Here is a 21621-nt window from a genome sequence, read left to right on the forward strand (position 1 = left end):
CCCCCCGAAACAATAAGGATTTTTATACCGTGCCCTTTATTCCTGTAGCCATGCGGGTAAAAAATGCGCACTCGCGAATACACACACACACACACAATACAACACACAACAAGCACTGGGATCTTTTTGTTCTGACGCACAAACAAGCACATGTACAAGCACCGGCACGCACACAGAGGGGACTCATGAGAAAGTATGCAAGGAATTCACGCCAAATCACCCTCTGTGTTTAATTTTTAATTTCTGCCACCTTCAGCTACGATGACATGACAGGAGGTGCTGGGGACAGGGATGCAAAAATGGAGAGCTGCTACGCTGCTGTAAAATGTCAGTTAAGTCAGTGTGTGTATCACTGTCATGTTTTGTTAAGGCAGCTTTTCTGTAGCTTTTCACACTCGGCTGAGCCCTATTGTTAAATAAACAAAGCCGTGTGTTCGCTTGTGCTGTGGGCCAGTGGGGCGATGGCGCACTCACCTGAAAAATTGGAGAGAGAGGAGAATGTAGAAAAGAACAGGGAAGCAGCACACTGCAAAAAACAACAGCAGCAAACTTAAAAAGTGAATTATTTCTGATGCTAAAAAAAAGGACCGTTTGCACAGCAGAAATGTAAGACACATGAAAAACACAAAGGAGCTCAGCTGATATTAGTGAAGCTGAAATGTTTGCGTTCCACTTGTGGCCTACTGCACATGCGCATATTGAGTGGAGCCACCCTTTGGTTTATTTATTTATGTGTAAGTGTAAGAATCCTTCTCTTGGGTCTTTGAGGCTCGGCTGAGCACACAACTCATAACTAGCACCAAAATGTGGCATTATTTTGTCAATGTGTCTGACACAGTTAATGATCTGTGGACCCGGCGTTAGGAGACAGCTGTGCAGTGTCTAGACAGGTTCCAGCTCTGGGATTGTATCACTGCCATCACCCCCCACCCTCCAACGGCAGGTTTCCTTCACCGGCATCATCTGTCACCACAAACAAGGGGAAGGAGGAGACATAATTGCAGGACACGGGCAACCACACCACCCCCCCCCCCCCCCCCCCACCACCACCAAGGTTAGCACTAACAACAATGGTAAGCAGATGCCGTCGGAAGTTACACCAAATTCCCGGAAACAATCCATTGTAAAAGCTGCCATAGTCCGTCTGTTGTGCAATAGTGCCAAAAAGTAGATCACGTTTGATCATGATTTAAGAACAATAATGTGGTTATTATCAGCCATTACAGATAATGTCTGCTACTTACTGTGCTTTACTTACTGCTCTTTAGCTACACACACTCTCATTAGTAAGTGATGTTAGCGGATTAGCATTACACACAAATTACTCACAAGTCCAACGTTGCCCATAACAAGGACATTTAAGGAAGATTATATATACTTATTGTTCACACAGTATGCTCATAAAACTATAAACTCATACTAACATGACAGACAAGTGCAGATGAAAAGATGAAAAAACATATGCACACGGTGCACAGTTTCCCTTTGATCCAACGAGCACTGGTGCACTGCAGGGCTGCACGTGTACGTTAGGTTGATTGTCCGTGTTGTTGCCCCAAAGGTTGCTGGGAAGGATTTTAATCAGTCCCAGCACTCCCCTGATTACACCATCCTCACTATCACATGCTCATACAGCATGCACTTCCCTGTGCAACACACATACACACAGTTAGAGTACGTTAACTCAAATTGTTATGCTGAACTTGGCCGACAGCTCTATACTGCAGAAAAGGAGAAAAAAAAAAGCGAGATCTTTAAGCAAGAATGTGCAAGTTTTGCTTCATGGTTTCCTTGATCCCGCCCCCTTTTCCCTCTGTGAAACAGTTGAGCAAGTTTAAAAACAAGGAAGCTCTCGTGTGCTGTTCTACTATGCCATGCCTGTGGGAAAGTAACATTACTATGCAAGCCATATTACATTCGTCTCCAAATCTGCATCAACACATGTCAGTGTAGATTGTAACAATTACAACAGGCAGCTCTCATGTGGTGTTGATTTTAGCGGTTCCTTTTGAACAAAGAGTTTCTAAGCACCAGAACCTCTTATTCCCCCCCCCCCCCCTTTCCCACCAGCAGGCCCAGCAATGTGGCCCGGGCCTCCAGAAACGGACAGTTCTTTGCTCCCAGACCAGAGGCGGTGAGAGAAGAACCTGTGGTCCCGACCGCACCGCTCTCCACTAATTAGTTTCTGGTGAACGTGCTTCATTCATTACTTTGTTAAATTATCCCTGCCATTTTTCACTCAGACGTTTTCTTGTGCATGCCATCCAGCATTGAAAAAGTCACCTCAGTAAACTGGATCATCATGAATATATCCTTCCATTGCGCCCAGTAAACCCCGGCTGGCGCTTAAGCGAAACTGCCCTCATGTTTCTTTTTCTCTAACTTTGTTAGGCCTAGCAACTAAAAGGGTGGGAAAATAGCAGATTCATCCGACCTCTTGAATGGTATACGCACACAGATGTGTACGCTGTAGAATCGCATGCATTTTAACGTGCAAACACGCAGGCAAAAACACGGATTAAACAGAAAAGTCCTCTTCTCGAGACGATGCACTTGGGAGAAACATCTGAGTTGACTCTGAGATCATCTCTGCTGATCTAAGCTGTATACGTTGTCTTACTTTATGAGGTCCACTTGAGTCCTGTGGGTTGCTTGGCTGATGAATGAGCTGTTTTCATGATTCCCCGGGTGGTTTTACACATGGGCTGAGTGTCATGTCGCTGTTACGTTACCACTAAAATGCACATCGCCCCCCCCCAGCCTCCCCACTGCAGTTGTCACTGACACCTCGCAGGCCCTTGCTGATTTCACTCCCATGATGTTGTTTTTGTATTCTAGTCTGCCATCAGCAGCCTGCAGGTTAATAAAGACGATGACACCCGCACACATCTGTCATCCTGCAGACTGCACATTACAAACAAAGTGGTTCAGTATCTCCTTTCGACAATGTGTCTTGTCTAGGTCCTGGTAGATGAGCTTGTTTTATTGAAGAATGTTATGACAGTCTCTAATTGCCTTGTTACCATTCTGGATCGGATCTTTACCTGTCAGTTATTTCATCGTGCCTCCCTTGTGTCTGGTTTGGTTTTGCGTTTGACAGAGAGCTGAGGAAGATCATTGACCTGAAACACCTCGTGCTCACACAGAGAGAAGAGAAGCTGCAGGTAGCAAAGGTCACCCTACCCCAAAACATCTGACATTTAAATAAACAAACCACACATTGCGGCGCCAGGTCTTATCGGGTAACCTTTTCCCATTGTATTGTATTTCCGTAACACTTCACCCTTGCATAGACAAGAACATGACTATGTCGGAGATCATTAGACTTTTTGCCCCACTTTCGGTTTGGTTTTGAGCAGCCAAGTTATGGTGAGAAAAGGCCTTTGGTGCGAGGCTTGATTAACCGTTAACCCAACAGAATACACCAGGTCTCGCAGTGAAATGTTCAGGCCTGAGTGACTGTTCTTTTTAAAAAGCTTACAGGAAATTAGGCTCTAGAGGAACGTCTAAGGGTAACTCTTAGTAACAGGGTCATTTCATCCCTCAGATGGGTCTCTCACTCCATCTCCCTCAACAACTTATTTGCAATTCATACATCTGAAAATATGAATACTTCCCCCGCAGCTGACCTTTTGGTTTGTGTGGTGCTTGTATTTGCCGAGCGATGCTGTCCTCATCAGATAGGACAACAAAACTGTCTAAGTCTCTATGTCTCAGTTATTGTGCTTATCTTATCTGCACATACCTTATGTGCTGGACGGATAAATAACGTATGCATTTTTCTGTTGGTATGTGGGGAAATGCACAAACACACTTCAGAGTTTCCCTGCTGTCCACCTGTCGTTCCTCTCTGCTTTTGAGGGTTGATCTTATTCAATGGGCCAGCTTTGGTTTATTGAAACATGCTAATCCATGGAAAGACAAGACAGGGGAAGCGAGGAGATTTATCTAACAGGAACATGCAAAGTAACACTTTTAACAGACTCCCATCAGCACACAATGTCCCCACTTGCAGTCCTAATGGGCCAGTGTATTCAGCGAGTAATTACTATGGGAGATTTAGAAATATGCATAACAGTTCAGGCTGGGGGAGCAAGCCTGAACTTGAGCAAACTAAGGAGTCCATTAATCCTTTTTAATTCTATTAAGAATTGAACCACAGCTGGATAAGAGTCTAGCAGAGTTCCAGGGACTACGATTGTGAGGCTTCGGAGACCCACAGCGAAAAGCTCTTACTTGACTAAATTAATTTGCAAGGAAATTTCTGTTCCCCTCCGCAGTTTAATCAATTCGCAGCCTTAGGCTGCTTTCACAGTTTTGTGAGGCCTGTAGGACGAGGTATTTTCTGCACCGCCTTCTATAGGGACTATTTCATCAACTCAAACAAGGCGAAGGAGGATCCTAAATGGAATTTGGCTGAGCTGCACATGCCTCAATGATGTTATCAATGAAAAAACAAAACGTGATAAAAGTGTCCTTTCCACGGGTGGGAAAGGAGCTGCAGGGGAGCTACGTGCCACCGGCTGCACACTTATCTGTGTGCCGATCAGCACTTCTCAACATCTGCTCAGCCATTTTTTGCACGTGGACAAACAGACAGCCGTGCATTTCACCTGTTCAGATAGGAGTTCAAGGCCTCCCCCCCTTTCTAAATGACCAGCGCAGGTCTAATGTTGTCACTGTGTCCACACTCACAGCAGCGTAAATGGTCCTCAGTAATTTGGACACACAGAATGTGCCATTCTTCTCTATTAGGGTCAAAGGGCTGGCAAGGAGGACACCGGTCACAGTGTAAACAAGAGGTCATGTTTGACAGGCCGCGTAATGAGCCGAGCGCCCGTAGGAGGAGCCTTCCGCCCGCACGGCTCTGTCACCCACACCTGAACATGAGACAATAACAAGGAGAGAGGTAGAGATACGGTTAGACAAGAACCTGCCACACAAGCACAGGCATATGTATATGTTGCTCAGGAATGAATCTCGCCTCCTTAGTTACAGTATTATGAAACAAACCCTGATCACATTCCTTCTTACCCTGACACCTCACACCCATCACCCCAACCGCCTCATCTGTTATGCCAACTGTTCCATAACTACTTCCCTTCATTACTGGACCAGTTTACCTGCTTGTCTATCTCCATTTATCTCAACATTATGCCCAAATGTTTTTGTCTGTCTCTCACTCTCATTGGCCCTTTCTTACTGATCTGGGCTGCTTTTCAGTCTCTCTCAGCCTTGCATTAGAAAAAGGAAATGAAACAAAAACGCCTTAGACACCCCAACCTGTATCTGGCTTAGTATCTCCATGGCAGCATGAGCCCCCCCGAAACCGCCCATCATGCTCCACTGCACTCCAAAAGGACTGAGAGCAGGGCAGAGCGAGGGAGAGCCGCATTGAAAAACGAGGAGCGCACAGGAATGAACAAAACCAGAGGTTAGATCACTTATCAGTGCTGGGTTCACAATTTAGTTTCTGCCTAAATTTCTTTAACTCTTAAGAGGAGAGTCTGGTATAATAATAAAAAAATACATATGAAAGATAATAGCTGGGTGCTGACTGACTTACAACTAGCTAAATGATTCACGTCTAGCATGCGAGTAGCGAGAGAGACAACACAGAGGGAAAATAATAGAGACGTTAAGAACATTCAACATTCATTTTATTGGTTTGGTTTTTTTGAGTACAGTGGTTATTTTTGCCTTTCTGGCATTCACAGACAAAACAAACAAATACCAATAACTGGATACACATAAAATATAGCTTTCTGATAATATCTGTGGCTCAGTCTAGTAGTTACAACAGATACAATAATAACTCTCCGTACCTGATTGAATCAAACGTAAATACAAACACTTAATGAACATGTAAAAACTGTCCAAAAACTGGAACTAATACTTTTGAAATTCTGTGTGGTTTATAAAATGACATGGCTATTTACATTCAATTTGAATAATTATCATTAAAAAGTAGCAAAAACATAGTGTATAAGTCTTACGTGAACAAAAATAAACACTGATTATTGAAACTTGTGATAAAATACATAATATTGATTATAAGGAGAAGGTTCCATTATGTACGTTCAAGTGCTATTAATAAAAATGCACAGGAGGGCTGCCACATGGGCGCTCCTGTGCAGAGTGGCATAAATCAAGGTGCAGCTTAGAGATTGGAGTCCAGGGACAAAGGTCAAAGGTTACAAAATTCAGTCAAACCTCCACCTCTAAGACACAGTCAAAGTGGTTAGTACAGATGGTAGTGGTGAGGAAGGGAAGTTACTTGGTCATGTTCCTAACCATTACTACCTTGGTTAAACAAAAAGAAGAATAACATTGTATTCCAGCTCAAATACTGTTTGTTTTTTTGTCGCTTATGTTCAGGTTATTGTTGTAGCTGTGGAGGGCAGTTTGATTCTAGTCGTGGCACAACAGAAGGTACAGATGGTTAGAGATTGAAGCCAGTGCTTGTTCCGTATCCGCTTGTTACGGAGCCGAATGATGCCAGATGAACACAACATCCAAAACAAAGAGGAGGCTGGCGTTTCCTCCTCTGCAGCCTGCAGCAAACGGTCACCATTTCTGATGAAAGCTTACCAGCTACACTGACCCAAATGCCTCCATTACCAGCATCCAAAACTATCAACATTAGCAGCTTCTAGAAATCCTCTTGAAAAATAGAATTTTTTTATTTTATTTTCTCATATATAAAAAAAATATCTGTAATATTACTACGCAGTTCTTTTCACTGGACGGGTTTGACTTACAGTCAAATGTGCTTCTTGTATTTCACATGTGTGAGTGTGTTAACATTAGGTCACCGCGTGGACGCGTGTGTGTCAGTGTGCCCCGAGAGATGTGTTAGATTGTACTTTTTGAATCCCGTCCTTCTCTCAGAAGGATTCCCGCTCTACCTGCTCCTAACATGTGCTATCAGATTTCCCTCCCTGACTCTCTGAAGTCTACCTTCTATTCTCCTCCCACTTGTGAAATGATTGCATGTGCCTGCTAACAGACGGTCTGCTGGCTGGACAGTGGACTCTCCAGGGACATGGATGTCGGGGACATGTCTTGACGGGCGCAGGGCTTAAACATGGAGGAGATGTAGAAGGCCTGCAGGCAAAAGACACACAACATGTCAGGATACATCTACACGGACCACACACGCTGTCAATCATCCTCTGTTTCTAAACAGCACGAGGGAGCCGAGTGAGAATAACAGAGGGAGAGAGAGCCTACTGTCTAAGTCTCCGTCTCCTATTGTTTAAGACTCCGTCAAAAGAGAGCAAACGGATACAAATCCCGCGAAGACAAAGATAACTGTTGTCGAAGACTGTTTAGACAGCAGCGAAATGTTTGACGTACCACCCAGTATGCGGTGAGCCCTCCCTGGATGAAGCCCGTGAGGACGTCGGTGGGGTGGTGGCGGTAGTCGGAGATGCGGCTCAGGCCGGTGTAGATGGCGATCATCACTAAGAGGAACTGTATAAGTGGCCGCAGCAACCTAGCTCCTCGCCACGAAAACCGCGCCTGCAGGTAGAACTACAGAGTGGGACGAATACTGTTATTTTCTTGTTTGGGTGACTGCAGAAAAAATAAACACAAGCATGTGGGTATTTGTGTGTTAATGCGTGAGCTGATCACGCCTAATAATGACAGTTCTTAAACAAGCGACACATGGACATCCACAGCCTGCTTCCCAGAGGGGAAAGAGGAGCTTGGAACGAGTCCATTAACACTTTCAAACCCATTTCCTTCTTTTGTTCATCGTCATCTCCTGCCTCAGTGCCGCGGAACACAGAATGGATGTTTGTGTCTGTAAAAATAGGGTCACGGGGCGAGCCTGATGGTCGCATTATGAAGAGGCTGGAGGTCTGTCTGGAGCATGTGGCCTACATTCCTGTGAGGAGGCCGACTGTAACCTGGTCCTTCTCTCTCGCTCTCTCTCCCTCCCTCCCTCTCTCTCTCCTAAACCAAATGAGAGCAGGTGTCACTGTTGCTGCCATAAACACTAGTAACTGGCCATGGTCGGGGTGGCATGTGGCTACAGGTGTGACTCTCCAGTTCCTCTAATGTTTAGTAAACTTTCAGGCTGTGTGTTTGTGCCTGCAGTGTGTGTGTGTGTGTGTGTGTGTCTGTGTTTGTGAGATGTGGACAGGAACCGGAGGAACAGGGCTGACGAACACCAAACACTTGTTTTTTTCTCACACCACTTCACCCCTTATCCTTTTATTCCTCTTACCGAGTCCCCCCTTTCTCGTCCTTGTTTGTCTCTTTCTGTTGGAGAGGAGCTGCTTTTGGACTTCTATTGCACACAAGTTTAAATAGAATAAGGACAGCTTTTCTTTTGTTCCTATTTTAATTTTTTACAGCAACATCCTCTCTTTATTTAATTGATTTTAGCTTACACAAGGCAATAAATGAACTATAATGTTGGGGCTAATAAGGAGTAATGCATAAGGAGGAATGTGGACATTTTAGGGATGCTAATGTGCTTTTTGTCTCCGTCCAACTGTCGTCTCTCTCCCACACTGTGCCCATGACTACTGGGCAGTGGAGTGGGAGAGAAAGAAAGATGAAGGGATTTGGGGTGGGGGGGGGTTGAGAGGGTGTCTCCTACTGAAAGAAGCCTGTCGATCTCTCAGCAGGCGTATTCAGCCCTCCACTCCCCTCCTCTAAATGAGACCCACAACAAGGCCTCCTCTGTCCGCGCAGCCTCTTCATCTATTCATGTTCCCCCTGGAAAAAACATTCTCCCTCACTCCCTCATTCCCCCCCGCCCCCCCCCCCCCCCTCCTCACCACCCCCTCCCGGCTTTCTGTCTCACAAGCTCTTTCAGCTCGAAGCAGGATGCCTTTGGAGAATTGCCGCTCCCAAAGATCACCTCCCTGCCGAACTGGAAGTGTGAATATATTTAACAGCACATGTGTTTGTGCATGTTTAATTAGCTTATCTCGTTACTGGTTACACAGAGTTCCTGTTCGCAAGGTATTGACCCTCATAAGTGAAATGAATGAATTCAGGTCACATTCCAGATTTGTATTGTGTGTGTGTGTGTGTGTCTATGTGCGTGTGTGTGTGTGTGTGTGTGTGTATTTAAGATGCCAGTGTGACTTACTGCCAAGTAGAGCATGGTGTACATTGCAAAGGAAGCATGGCCGGAAAAAAAAGACTTCCTGAAAGAGAAAGATCAATAAAAGATGTTACCCTTGAACTGCATGACTCAAACTAAGATATTCACCTCCCTTTGGTCAACAAATGAAGTGCAAAGTATAAAAATGCACAAACACATACCTTGCTTCATCCACCATCTTCACATTAGGCTGCGGGCAGGTGATGTGGGGCACGTAGCTGCCCGGAGTGCAGTTGATGGACGCATATGTGATGTTACAGACAAACAGGAAGTTGGGTCGCAGGCGCCCCACACTCAGCTTGGCCATGTTGGTGAGGGACTGACCCACACAGCAACCAAACAGGAAGCTTCCCAGCTCCTTGTACAGGCACGACACATAGCGGTTCCGCACAAAGGCCCGCGAGTAAACGCCTCGGTAACGCACCCGGTAGCATTCGCCCAGAGCGATCTGGGAAGGAAATGAGACGAGAGAAATGTGGTTAGCATCGCCCAAACAGTAGCACATTATACTCTTTTCAAAAGAAACCCACGGTGGGTCACAGTCTTACCGTAACACCAGTGATGATGATCCCACCAGCAATGAGCAGGTCGTCGGGGATGGACTCTCTGGGCTCGTACGGGTAGGTGATGCTGGCGTCTCCACAGAAGAAGCCTCGCTTGTACGGAGTCACCGCCTTCAACTCGCACGCAAAGAATGGGATGGAGGCTGATGGGATGTCGGAGGGAAAAAAACACAACAACAAAAGATGGCTTGATGAATGTCCGCGAGCATGGATGTCAGACGCAGCGACGATGCTGGAGATAGCATCAACAAGGTGGCCTCCGAGGAGGATCAGGGGAGCAGCTTTAAAGGACATCCGTCATCTGGTGACACCATTTCCAGATTTCCCGGGGGGGGGGTTGGAAGCATTCCTCAAATAGCTCCTTCCATCAGAGGAGCAGGGAGAAGGAGAGACGACAGACACAGAAGGACAGACGGACAAGGGGGATGTGCAGGACAGCGGAGATGGGATGAGGGAGGAGGAAAAAGAAAACATCTCAGTGTGCCAAAAGAGGACAGTAAACACACTGTAGCAACGACGGCTTGTTTATTCAAAAGGCAGTGACTTTTAGTTCAAGCCATTATATCTGAGATTAACCATTGTCCTACAAATACTTAGCCGACGTTTCCGGGCTGGTCACTAATTAAAAGCGGGTCACGGTCCAACAAACCGGCCTGATGGGGAAAGTTCACTGACGAGACGTTGCGCAACGTCTTAATGGGGACAAAAAGGAAAACCGTGTGATTGTATTCCCAGAAAAAGGGGCGGCCGTGTAGCTGCACAGCTTTAGTTCTGTGTTCTGATGGCCCCGAACGGTGCTGCTCAGCCTCTGAGTGCCACATGTGCTCCGTGTCCCCTCGTCACCCCGTGGAATGCAGAGACAACGTGGGACTAACCATTAACCTCTGAGCCTCTTCCTGTCATCCTGCACCCAGGCCCCCAAAAAAACACTGCTCGTAGGATACGTGACTAATTAGTGCACAGGATACACACTTAAAATCCATCTCAAGGAACAGCACACAAATACACACTCAAACACAAAGAACGGCACGCAAACAGGTTTTGAAGAACAATGAATGAACAATGAACGCCGCGCCCACGCACGGTTTTCCACATCGGCTTTGTTTCAGTTTTATTAATGGGCATGTTTGCTATCACCACTACACAGTCACACCCTCCATTCAGCCTCACTCAACTGGTAAAAGTTTAACAAGGAAACCATCTATTGGTTTGATGTACAGAAAACACACGAGGAGGCGACTCTTATCAGACGTCCCGTAGTCGTAAGTGTGCTGGTGACCTCTGCAGTCAAAGTCGAGCTGCCCTAAGCGGAAAGACAAAACAGAAGGGCTTCAGAATGAAAGTGAGGGAGGGAAACACGTTGATAACAGCGGCTCTGACGCCAACAGAGAGAAAGAGAGAGAGAGAGAGAGAGAGAGAGAGAGATAGGAAACACAACCCCAATCTCTCATTTATCTCATTCGGTTGCCACGTCGAAAAGCGTCTCCTCATAGCCGCTCTGACCCTACAGAAAGGCATCCACGCACCCCGCTCAACACTATACACACACATTTACACATACAGGTTCAATCTGCTGTTCATCTTTTATTTGAAGTTTTCATTGATTCTGGTCAGATTTTCTGCCTTCATAAAAAATGTCAGTATAATCATGTCAAACCATTAAATCATTACTATGAGTTTATTGGGGACATCATCTGAGGAGTTCTAATAAAATAACCCTGCTTGTCATTTCGACATCAAATCTTTTATTATCTTATCATCTTTTATTATCAGTTTTGTGCACACTGTGTCACCACCATAGTTTGTTTATCATACTAAAAGGGGGCGCATTGTATATCTGTTTACATTAGCAAAGATTGTTGGAGTACTCGATAAATACTTGAGGGGAGTCTTTTTCTGGATTATTTACAAAAATAAATGCCCTGAAGGATGGTTTCCTGTTTCCTTCCTCCCACCTGCATACACTACCCTCAGGTCTCGGATCTAATTGTAATCCTTTTATCTGTGTGAATCATCCCTTGGTGGAGACCTGCAGATATATGGCCTGATCAAATTGAGTGGGTAAGGATTTTTCTTTGGTTAATATAATACAAATGACACTTTAAATATGTTGCAAATGACAAACCCAGACACGTTTGACTAGAATCCTTGTGTGTTTATACTCTGTATGTTTAAGTACGATGACGCAAAATAACAAAATAATCCTCCTGCATTGTACTCTGTGCGTCATTGAGATGCAAAGGAATACTTATTAACAGAATACTGACTAAAGATTGACTGAACTGTTGAGTGTAGAAGTGCTCTACTTTAGATGAAAGATGAATAGCCAAAAGAATAGAAATGAGCCGCAGAACGAAGCAGAATTAAGTAAACATCTGATCATACAGAGAACAAGAGATGGGTGTGCATTTCATGCAGTTGAGCTAATGAATAAAGGAGTTTTTTTAGTTTGACAATGCAACTATCAATGAATTAACACACGCCGCCTTTTCTTACAAAGGTATTATTTTGCTCCAAACATTGCTTACCGCACCGCCCCATAACAGCTTCTCTCTGTGTCTGATTCTTCAATATGGAAAGTCCCCTAAAAATAATCAATATTTTACTGCATTACCATAAATGTAATGGACAGATTATCCAATAAGGACCACTCTGCAGTTACAGCAGGAACATTTTATCAGGGTCATTTTCAACACACGTGGATGTCTAATGGGATCCATGCATGGTCATCGCAGCATGTTTTATGACCTCAGACCCTCCAGTACTGACGGCTTGTGTTCTATCCCCATTATTGCATTGAGTCAAGGTACAGACTCAGAATGTATTGCCGTGACCCAAAAGTCCCTCCGCTGTGGCAAAGATGTCTGCTAAGATTCTCAATAAAACCAACCCGGCCGACGAAACACTCCGATCCCAGACGCCACATGCAAAGCTTGTCAGTATCCTCACAATCTTGTACAAATGACAAGCTTCCGTGTCCCACTTCACAACTACATTCAAACGGGTTTCACAACAAGACGTGAAACCCCCCCCAGAGACCCTCACATCAGCGTGTCAGGCAGCTGCGAGCAAACCCTAACACCTGGTCGAGACATGCTCAAAAAGGGAAGGCCCGTGAGGGCAAACCGAGAGGAGGCGGAGGAGTGGGTCGGCTCACACAGCCAGGCCAGAATGTGCTGCTCGCCGGGCCTGACACTCAGCGCAGGAATGCTTTCAAATAGTCAAAAGGGACAGAACGAAAGAAGGGGGAGAAGAAGAAAAAGAGGGAGGGAGGAAAAAGAGGAGGAATTAGAGCAGAGGGGTTTGTGTGCCTCACTCTGAGAAACTCTTCTGGTTCTAATTTACACATCTATGACCACAGCCCATGAATGAGCTCATTCTGAGAGGAGAGCAACAACAACTAAAAACGAGAAACACAAGAAGGAGAAAGTGCGGAGAAAGTGACTAAAGGCAGAGCCGTTAAGTCGCCCACTTGCTTCGCAGTCATGTTTCGTAACCTCCGCTGATCAGCACAGTGTCAAACTGTAATCTAGGCCAAAATGTATGGCCAGGAGGCTCGCAAGTTGACAGGAGGGGGGCGGGGGGGGGGGGGGGGGGCAGGGCAGTAATACTTTGGTGATAGAACTGGAGAGATGGAGCCAAGAGAGATGGGTCAAGGGTTCCTGCGCAGGGAACAGCAGACGGAGGCGAATAAGCGGAGGTTCTGGAATGTGAAGGTCAGAGATTCGGGGCTCTGCTGGGAGCCGCTCTGTAAACACGACTCCACGTCCACCAGCAGGAAATCCACAACACACACAAACATAAAAACCCACACTGGGATGCAAACAAGCCAAACCCAAACTCGCATAGACAACCGAACAAACCAGGAAAAACCCACCAGCACAGTTTAAAAAAAAATTTAAAAAATGAATCCACCGAGCAAGTGCATAACTATCCTGAATGCATTGAGGCGAACGGGCTCATTATCACAGACCTGATTGTGTCGGGGACGCTGCTGCTGTTCCGGCAAACAGCCTGTGCCTCCTCATAGATTACCGTGACAGCCTAATGATCACACGCTTCATCACATGCCTCGTTCGATCTGCCCTTTTGACAGACCTGGGGGACAGACCTTCAGTGGGTGACCTGTCGCCAGAGGTCCATTCGGCCCACAGGTTTGAGAGCCAGGCTGAGCATGGGGCTGAAGCCCAGCTTGCTACAGCACCATTACGGGGTGCTGCACCCTCGCCGGGCCTCTCAGCAGCTTGCTTGTTGCCAATGTTTCGCAGTGGATTTCAGGCCGTTGTTTACCTACAAGCCAGCCTCGCAAAGAACTTTGGAAAACCCCAAAGTGTTGTAATATGAATCTTTTCCGCGCACGATAGACATTACAAGAAACGGCGTGACGTAACATGCTCATAAAAAGCACTCTCCAGTTGGGGCCGGATGGGCTTGTGCAATTATTTGTGCCATCATGACTTAAACTGCAAAAAGGTGTCTCCACATGAGCCAGCCTTTAATCTCTTCTTTCATCTAATCACTGTTTAGTTTGAATCAGGTACTTCTAGAGGAAAAGCCACGTCTTTTCAACAGTTTCATCTGTTCCATATTTAAAAAAGTCTTTGTTTGAAGAGTACAGAGACCACAACACAGGCTCAAACGCACAAAAGAACCGATGGAAGACACACACACACACACACACACAGAGTGTTGTATTGTCATGTCCGAGTGAACAGGAGGTGAAGTCATCTGCACTGACACTGTGATTATCATTGGCAACCATAAACTGCCACAAACTTAATTAGAGTGTTGTGCATGTTTCACCGGGGAGATGGTTCTTTCTGTTCATCCGTGGCGGCCAATTCAGGTAGTACGGGTGGGATAATGATGAGTTTGTTGTGAATTGTGAATCCCGCTGCCTTTCTGGGCCATACGAAGATGGACCGAGGTTAGGCTTTGACCTCGAGTAGTCAGGAACAGGATAGCCCATGGGACAGGGCATAGGGCACACATCCTGATGCCTAAAAGCTTCACAGGGCGTGTCAGGTAAAGGAAAGCAGTGGGATTCAGAATAACTATTGCCCCCCCCCCCCCTCCTGCACTGACTCATCTGCTTTGTCTGCCCCGATGGCAGCACAAAGATCAGTGAAATAATCAGTGGAGAACAAAGTGGGACTGAAGGCTGTTTTGGATCGTTGCTGAACATCTGCCTATCGGCCCCCTACAACCCTTCAAAGCAGATACCCTCTGCTTTGTCTAAATGTGTTCAAAATGAAAGAAACGAAAATGCCTCTTCCAGCTGCCTTCTTGTTGCTTTGCCTTCCACCAGTAGGGCTGCGGCGACCCCCTCTCACTGTTACTGTTACAGCTGGCCAGTGGAGACATGCTTTCCCCCAGCTGCTTCTGTCCTCTCCGCACTTCACTGACTCGCTTCCTGGAGCCCGGCTCGGGAGTTCAGGGCAGGAGTGGTGAGGTCTGAAGTGGGCTGTCTGTGTCTGCCGGATCCTAAAGGACCCGCCACCGCGGTGTGTACCTGGAGCTCTTGTGCGTGCTCGCGGTGTGTGTGAAGGTCTAGGGTGTGCGCAGAGGGGCGAGGGGCTGGCAGTCTGCAACGTGAGAACCACACACGGCTGTGTGGTCTAGACTGGAGGGGAGGTATTTGGTGCAACGCGATTGTGGTCGTTTCGCGTGGATGGCGAGAGTTGAGATATGTTTTGTCGGAGCGTTTCAGGTTTGGGGGGGAAGGGGGATGGGGGGGAGGGGGGTGCAGGTTGGACAACATCATAGGGAAGCTTCTAAAGGGGGAATGAAGGGAAGGCTGCAGCAGGGGAAATGTGATACAACGATTAACAAAAGTGCTGGTGATGGGTAACAATGCCATGGCGCCAAGGGGGACGATCTCCTTATAGGAAGGAGGGAGGGAGGAAGGGCGAGGGACACAACACACACACACACACCAGAACCAATCATTAGTTCGATAGAAGGGCTGCATTCAGATTCAGCGAGATACTTTGATTGGAAGCCTCTCGATAAAAAATCCATTCTAGCTAATGAGCACTGAGGATAAAAGCACTATAGACATCTTTGTTTAGTCATTACGGCTTATACCTATGGACCACCCCGAGCACTTATGGAACCGTCATCCAGGAGAAGATTGCAGCCGCCTCGTTAAAAGCACATTTCAAAGCCATTTGCCGTCGGAAACCGTCCATCCGTCCCAGAGCTACTTCCCCACTACGGGACGTAAACAGAGAGCTGTGGAAGAGATCCCTCTGGCGCCACTGGGTCTGACCCCTGACCCCTACTGTAGATCTCCAATCCCCCTTCTAACCCCTCGTTCTTCGCTCTCCCACCCGAGGACTCCTCCTCACTCTAAGGCCTGAAGCTGGCTCCGGGGAGCTCGTGGGCGAAGGTGGACGCATTGACCCGCAAAGCACACGAGCCCGCGTGAGACGGTGTGAGGAAGGGTGCAACTAATGGATTCCGGAAACCTCCGCGGTGCCGTGAAATGGGGAAGAGATGCACTTGTAGATTTACGGGAGAGAGGGAGAGCGAGAGAGAAAAAAGTTCTTCTTCCATTGACTAATGGTTTGAGCTCTTTTAATGGCTCTCCATCTGTGCGACGCCCCAGTGTTCCGTAACGTCAGAGCGCGTTTGAGCGTTTCCTAAAAGCTCTTCAGCGAAACAGGACCAGCTAATTTGTCAACAAACAGACACACACACATGCCAGCTGTTGTAGGGTGTCCCCATTAGAAGCCGCCGTGACGCACACACACACACACACACACACAAACGCCCACAACTCCAAGTTCAACACATGAGCACGCACACACGCATTAATAAGCACACAGGAGACAATTTAATATTCCTGGCGCTATACAAACCGACATGCTGTGACATGTTGGGCCTCTTGCTTTCTCACTCACTAGGCAGCTTTCTCTGCCAGAGGACACGGCTAGGAATCATAAATCCACCGCCCGCCCAAAACACACACGCATACACACAAAACACACAAAACGCTGCATCGCTGGAACACCTTCAGTCTCGGTAGAGAGTGTGTCTGAAGAAAAGAGGGGAAAAGGAGAAGCGGGCTAAGGAAAAAAAAGAGATAAGCTGTAAGGAGGGAGCCTTTTCAGATCCCTGATCAGTCAAATAGATACCGTCCTTCTCTTTCTGGCATGCCGCTTCACGTCTTGAACAAAGAAAAACTCGAGAGCAAATAGCTGATTGCAGATTTAACTTTTTATTAGATCAAAAAGCTGGGGGGGGGGTTTTACTACTGAAGAAAATAAATGACTTGTTTTGAACAGTTTATGCAGTTTATCAACGATGTGCATCTTTTTTTTTTTCTTCTCACTCGTATCATTTTAACTCAGCCTAACATTTTGTGCATATCAAGTATGAAACTAGTTTCCAATTAACCTCCACAAGAAGGTCATGCCTGGCGGCATCCATAATGTCACAACCGCTAAGCTGTATGAGCTAACGGCGGCTTTTCAACTGCCACTTTCAATCATTTACCAATTACCCTTAACCGAGCCAATAACTGGCTATATTGGGGTGATGACAGAGCGAAGACCACCTGTACAGGAGGGAAACGGCAGTGCAGGCTGAGAGGCCTGTCTCTGCATGCTCTTCAGATATGACAAACCCCAGACTTCTCCTGGCCCGGGTGTCTGGACTCTAGATCTTAGATCCAGCCAGAGGGCCCGTCCATGTCGAAACTCGGTCAGTCCCACCAGGAATGCACGCACACACACACACACACACACAAGGGGACGCACAAGCAAACGGTCGCATTCTGCAGCTCGTGTGCAAGATGCCGACACCGAGCTGAGCAATCCATCTCTGTGTGGCATCCATCACACGTGTCACAGCAGCGCCATATTCAAACAACAGTGAGAAGGATCAGGGAACCTGAGCCAAGGCGGCCTCAGTACCCCAGCGTGCCAAAGCAGACGAAGTAAGGTTTATTAATAATGCCACATTGTGCTAACTTTATGCCGCCACTGTAAATGTGGATAGAATAGTGTAAAACGCAGGGAGGCTGGGGAAAAAGTCCCTCTTTATCTAGTAACATGGTGAGGATGCTTCAGGGTCAAATTCCACAGTTACACTAGTGAATGAGCCCCTTTTACGGGATGAATGATGCCGGCTGGTCGACCGTCTGAGGGAATCTGAGGATGGCATTTTCAAGGGGAAAGTGAGTTAGTCAGAGATAAGCGGGTTTAGCTAAATAAAGGGCTCGATTCATCCCCTCTAAGTGTTGGCATTCACTGCCGAATGCCCGCAGATGAGTCAAGGTCACGCTTCAACTGATTTCTGACACGATGGTTAACAGAGCGGAGACGGGCAGGACGCGGCCAGACATCTGTAGGGAATCTGATCTGTCATTAGATTTCCAGGGACAAGAACGGGTGAATTCATTCGTTCTTCTTGTCCTATATGATTAAACACGATGCTCTCATTTCAGTACCAACGGTTTCTGTCTCGTTCTCTTTTTCAGAACGTTACAACTTTTACAATGTGGCCTTAAAAGGAAGATGGAGATGTGTCAAGCCATCAAATCAAGCCTAGAAAATGAACTCCCTTGGACTTCAGTCACAAGACAAACTGCCCCTCTTCTCGGCTGCGACCAGCTGGAGGCTCAGTGACTCGGTGGCTCAAGTGTTGTGACCTAGAGGGGGAGTGGGGGGGGGGGGCAGGCGTAGGACTCGGGGCACGCAGTCGGCTGAAAAGAAAGCGAGTGGCGTGCGTCTCAGGAGGAGAACTGAGAGGGGCCGTTTCCTTCTGTGGTGCCGGCTGACGCCGGGTTGCCAAGTCACTTCAGCCGCTGCAGAAAGTGCTGAGCCAACGGGCCAATAGCACACCTGCCGGGGGTTAAAAAGCATCCAACCGAGCGGCTGCCTGTCGCTGTGCCTGCTGCAGGGTTTGGGACGCTTTTAACTGCCAACGAGGCTGAGACCTGCCAGGCTGCCTGGACGGGTTCCTCCTCTCTCGTTCGTACCTGCCGGTCCGGATAACAACTCGCTCGACTAACCCTCGGGGATCCCTTCCCGGGCGAAAAGAGTCATGTGAGACACGCCGAGGTCAGAACTGATGAAGTTATACAACCTCGCGCTTCACATGCGGTATCGCTTCCAGAGGAGCGGGCGGCGCACCCCTGGGCAGGCTTTCCCCATTGGACCCCACGGAAAAAGGAAAAGTCATGCTTTGAGCTTTGATTGCTGAAAGAGTCCAGTGCGGCTGGTTCTGAGGTTCTGGTATTCCATCCGAGTATTTCTAAAGTGTCAGACAGTTGAAGAGAGAAATATTCTTCCTGTTCCTTCTCTGACTTTGGTGACTAGATTCTTGCCAAATTCATTTTCCACGCATAAATCTCCAATAAGATGCAATGCTAGGGTTTAAAAACACATGAGTCAGTTCGACCTACTGAACACCAATAATATGCAGCCTGCGGGTCAATGAAATTTAAATCTCAACTTTATGCACTTGAACTGTGAATTATTCTTGTGTTTTTAGAAACTTTCAAGAAACTTTCTGCCAACGAGAAGTCGAACCTCTTCATTACAGTAAATTAACGGCTATAAGGCCAAAGGAGGGAAAGTGTAATTGTCAAGTCTAACACAACTGGTCATCCAAACATAATAGATGGATATTGTGCTGGTTCATATTGATTCAAACCGTGATCAAATTTGACATCTTATCAGGATCCCGAAGCGTTTCAGTCCTAGAGCGCCGATTATAATCACTCCGACCACTTTTGCTTTTCTATATTTTGTAACCATGATAAGCTGGAGTTGATGTCAACATGTTGTTGCTTAAGTTTCTTAATGTCCTTGTGAAAACTTTGGGGTGAATGTTATTGAATTATAATCCTGCACAGCCCTCACATCCCAACACGATGCTGCAGTTAGAGAGGTCAAGCATGTTTATATCCCCCATTCCCACGTTCTCCTCGCGGGAACTTTAGGAGTTACCATGGGAACAGATTCATTCCCGGGGAAACTCTGCTCTTGCCAGCTGACCCTCTCCCCCCCCCCCCCACCCCCCCCTTCTCCCTCCCACCCGCCTGAGCTGAAACTTTCAGCCGTTTTTAACGGTTTCAATTTGACTACTGCGGAAAACTAATCCACACGCAATGTGGTTTTTCTTTGTTTGTTTTTGTTGCGAAAAACCCCCTTTCGTTCCACCTCTTTTTGACCTCCAAATACTCGATCGTGATCTCGTGTGGACGCACATGCGTGCAAATCAACAGACTCGTGTGTGTGTGTGGGAAGGGGAGGGTTGGGGGGGGGGGGGGCTTTTGAAAGAAAGTTATTGTGCATGCAAGAAACTTGTAAAAGGCCAGTGATGAAGTGGTCTTATTAATAAGCGCATTCCCGCCGTAATAACACAACAACCCCGTTTGGAAGCATTCATTTAAGAGACGCGAACTTACCGACAAAGAGGCAAATTAAATCCAAAGCGACGAGCATCTTCCTCTTGGTGCAAAACGAGCTCTCCTCCTCGGGCTTGGAGAGGAAACGCTTCCCCCCGCCGTTCTCCATTCCGTCCCCGGCCCCTCCGCCGTCAGCGAGCCGCAGCTGGAGCTCCGCGTCCCGCGGCAGCGTGTTGCCGTGGGTGCCGGGGGAATTGAACTTCTGCATGTCTTTAGCTTAATCAAGTTAATGGAAACTTGTTTGCCTGTATATTTAAGATATAAATATATATATATATCTATATGTGTGTGTATTTACTGCGGGGTTCGTCGTCGTGAGTCGGCTGATCCCGAAGCGTCTTTCAGTCCGTCCGCCGCGCATGCAGCAGCCCCATGTCACCCGCGGTCTGACGGCTTCAGCCTCGCGCGGCGCGCTTGTCATCCACAAGCAAAGAAGTGAGCAGAGAGAGCGTGTGTGCGGGGGGGGGGGGGGGGGGGGGGGGGGGAGGGTTAAGGGTATGAGGGGGTGGAGGCTAGATGGACCTTCTATGAGGCAACGAGCATCCGTTGCCAGCGTCGACTGAGTTACACAAAACTTGTCCCGCGGTCTCTCCCTCTCCAAACGTCCCGTGCGGAGAGCTGCGCTCGGGTTCAAGAACACCTCTTTTTTTGGGCCTTTCAAAATAAAGTGCGCTCTCGCTGCCGCGGGTCGCGAGGCCTGGCGGACACCAGCTCGGCTTGAAAAAGGGTTCGTGCGTTTCCGGCGTTGTTGACTGTGACTTGACGCAGAGAAATGCTGTGCGATCCAAATCGATGCATGTTCGATCGCGTTGACCCTGACAGCTGTGTGACGATGGTTGAGATGTAACACCTCCCCCTCCCCCCCCCCCCCCCCCCCCATCCCCCCTACCCTCCTCCTATCCACTTAACCTGACCCACCCACACGAGGACGCGACCCAAATTACAGCCCCCGGACCTCCACATTCGTAGATTTAAGGAGATTTCGTTTTTGCACAAACTAGAAGAGTCATTTTTTTAACCTTCCCCAGCAGGCCAACATGGAGATGTGCTCTTACGGATCCATGTGGCGGTGCCTTTTCCCCCTCATGCCAGTCGGATTTGTCCATAATATCGACCGTTGCAGTTCGGCCGATTGCCAATAGACAAACACGTGCAACGGGACAGACAAATGACGAAACACAAGCTGAAAGCAAACTTTCCATCTGGCAAGCTTATTTTAACGGCCATTTGATATCCTCCGAGATTCACTGATCCAGAACCTGTGGTTTACCGCTGTAGAGTTTTGATTCGGAAGATAACATCAAAGACATCCAGCTGTAATCTAATTGAACTGTTGTTGTTGTTGTTGTTGTTGTTGGCAGCCTAATGCCTTGCTCACAGAGGCTTCCTGCCACCTGCTGTAGAGACAGGAGCACAGCTGCTTAAATGTTTCCACGGGTTTCACAGCCTTTCCACTTGCAGGTTGCTGCTGTTTGTCCCACAAAAGTTCAGAAAAGATCTTGTTTTCTTGA

The 21621-nt window shown here is 47.3% G+C and overlaps 1 protein-coding gene across 1 annotated transcript; it reads right to left on the minus strand.

The window, feature by feature from the left end:
• Window positions 1-5643: 5643 nt before the first annotated feature.
• Window positions 5644-20575, minus strand: ppap2d (phosphatidic acid phosphatase type 2D). The gene is made up of 7 exons (XM_037475715.2): window positions 20409-20575; window positions 20111-20326; window positions 9676-9833; window positions 9289-9575; window positions 9113-9170; window positions 7360-7536; window positions 5644-7107 (listed from the first exon to the last, which is right to left on the minus strand). Exons 2-7 carry the CDS (start codon window positions 20316-20318, stop codon window positions 7003-7005), a joined length of 993 nt encoding a protein of 330 aa, XP_037331612.1. The 5' UTR covers window positions 20319-20326; window positions 20409-20575; the 3' UTR covers window positions 5644-7002.
• Window positions 20576-21621: the final 1046 nt, after the last annotated feature.

Source organism: Pungitius pungitius, chromosome 12, assembly GCF_949316345.1.
Source record: "Pungitius pungitius chromosome 12, fPunPun2.1, whole genome shotgun sequence".
NCBI lineage: Eukaryota > Metazoa > Chordata > Actinopteri > Perciformes > Gasterosteidae > Pungitius > Pungitius pungitius.

Excerpts from the sequence above, each read along its gene's own strand:
- ppap2d (XM_037475715.2), bottom strand. The coding sequence starts at position 20,318 with ATGCAGAAGTTCAATTCCCCCGGCACCCACGGCAACACGCTGCCGCGG. Across the intron at positions 7,537-9,112 it reads ACACCATGCTCTACTTGGCA|TTCTACCTGCAGGCGCGGTT; the intron begins GTAAGTCACACT and ends CCCACTCTGTAG. Across the intron at positions 7,108-7,359 it reads GGCTCACCGCATACTGGGTG|GCCTTCTACATCTCCTCCAT; the intron begins GTACGTCAAACA and ends TTTTGCCTGCAG.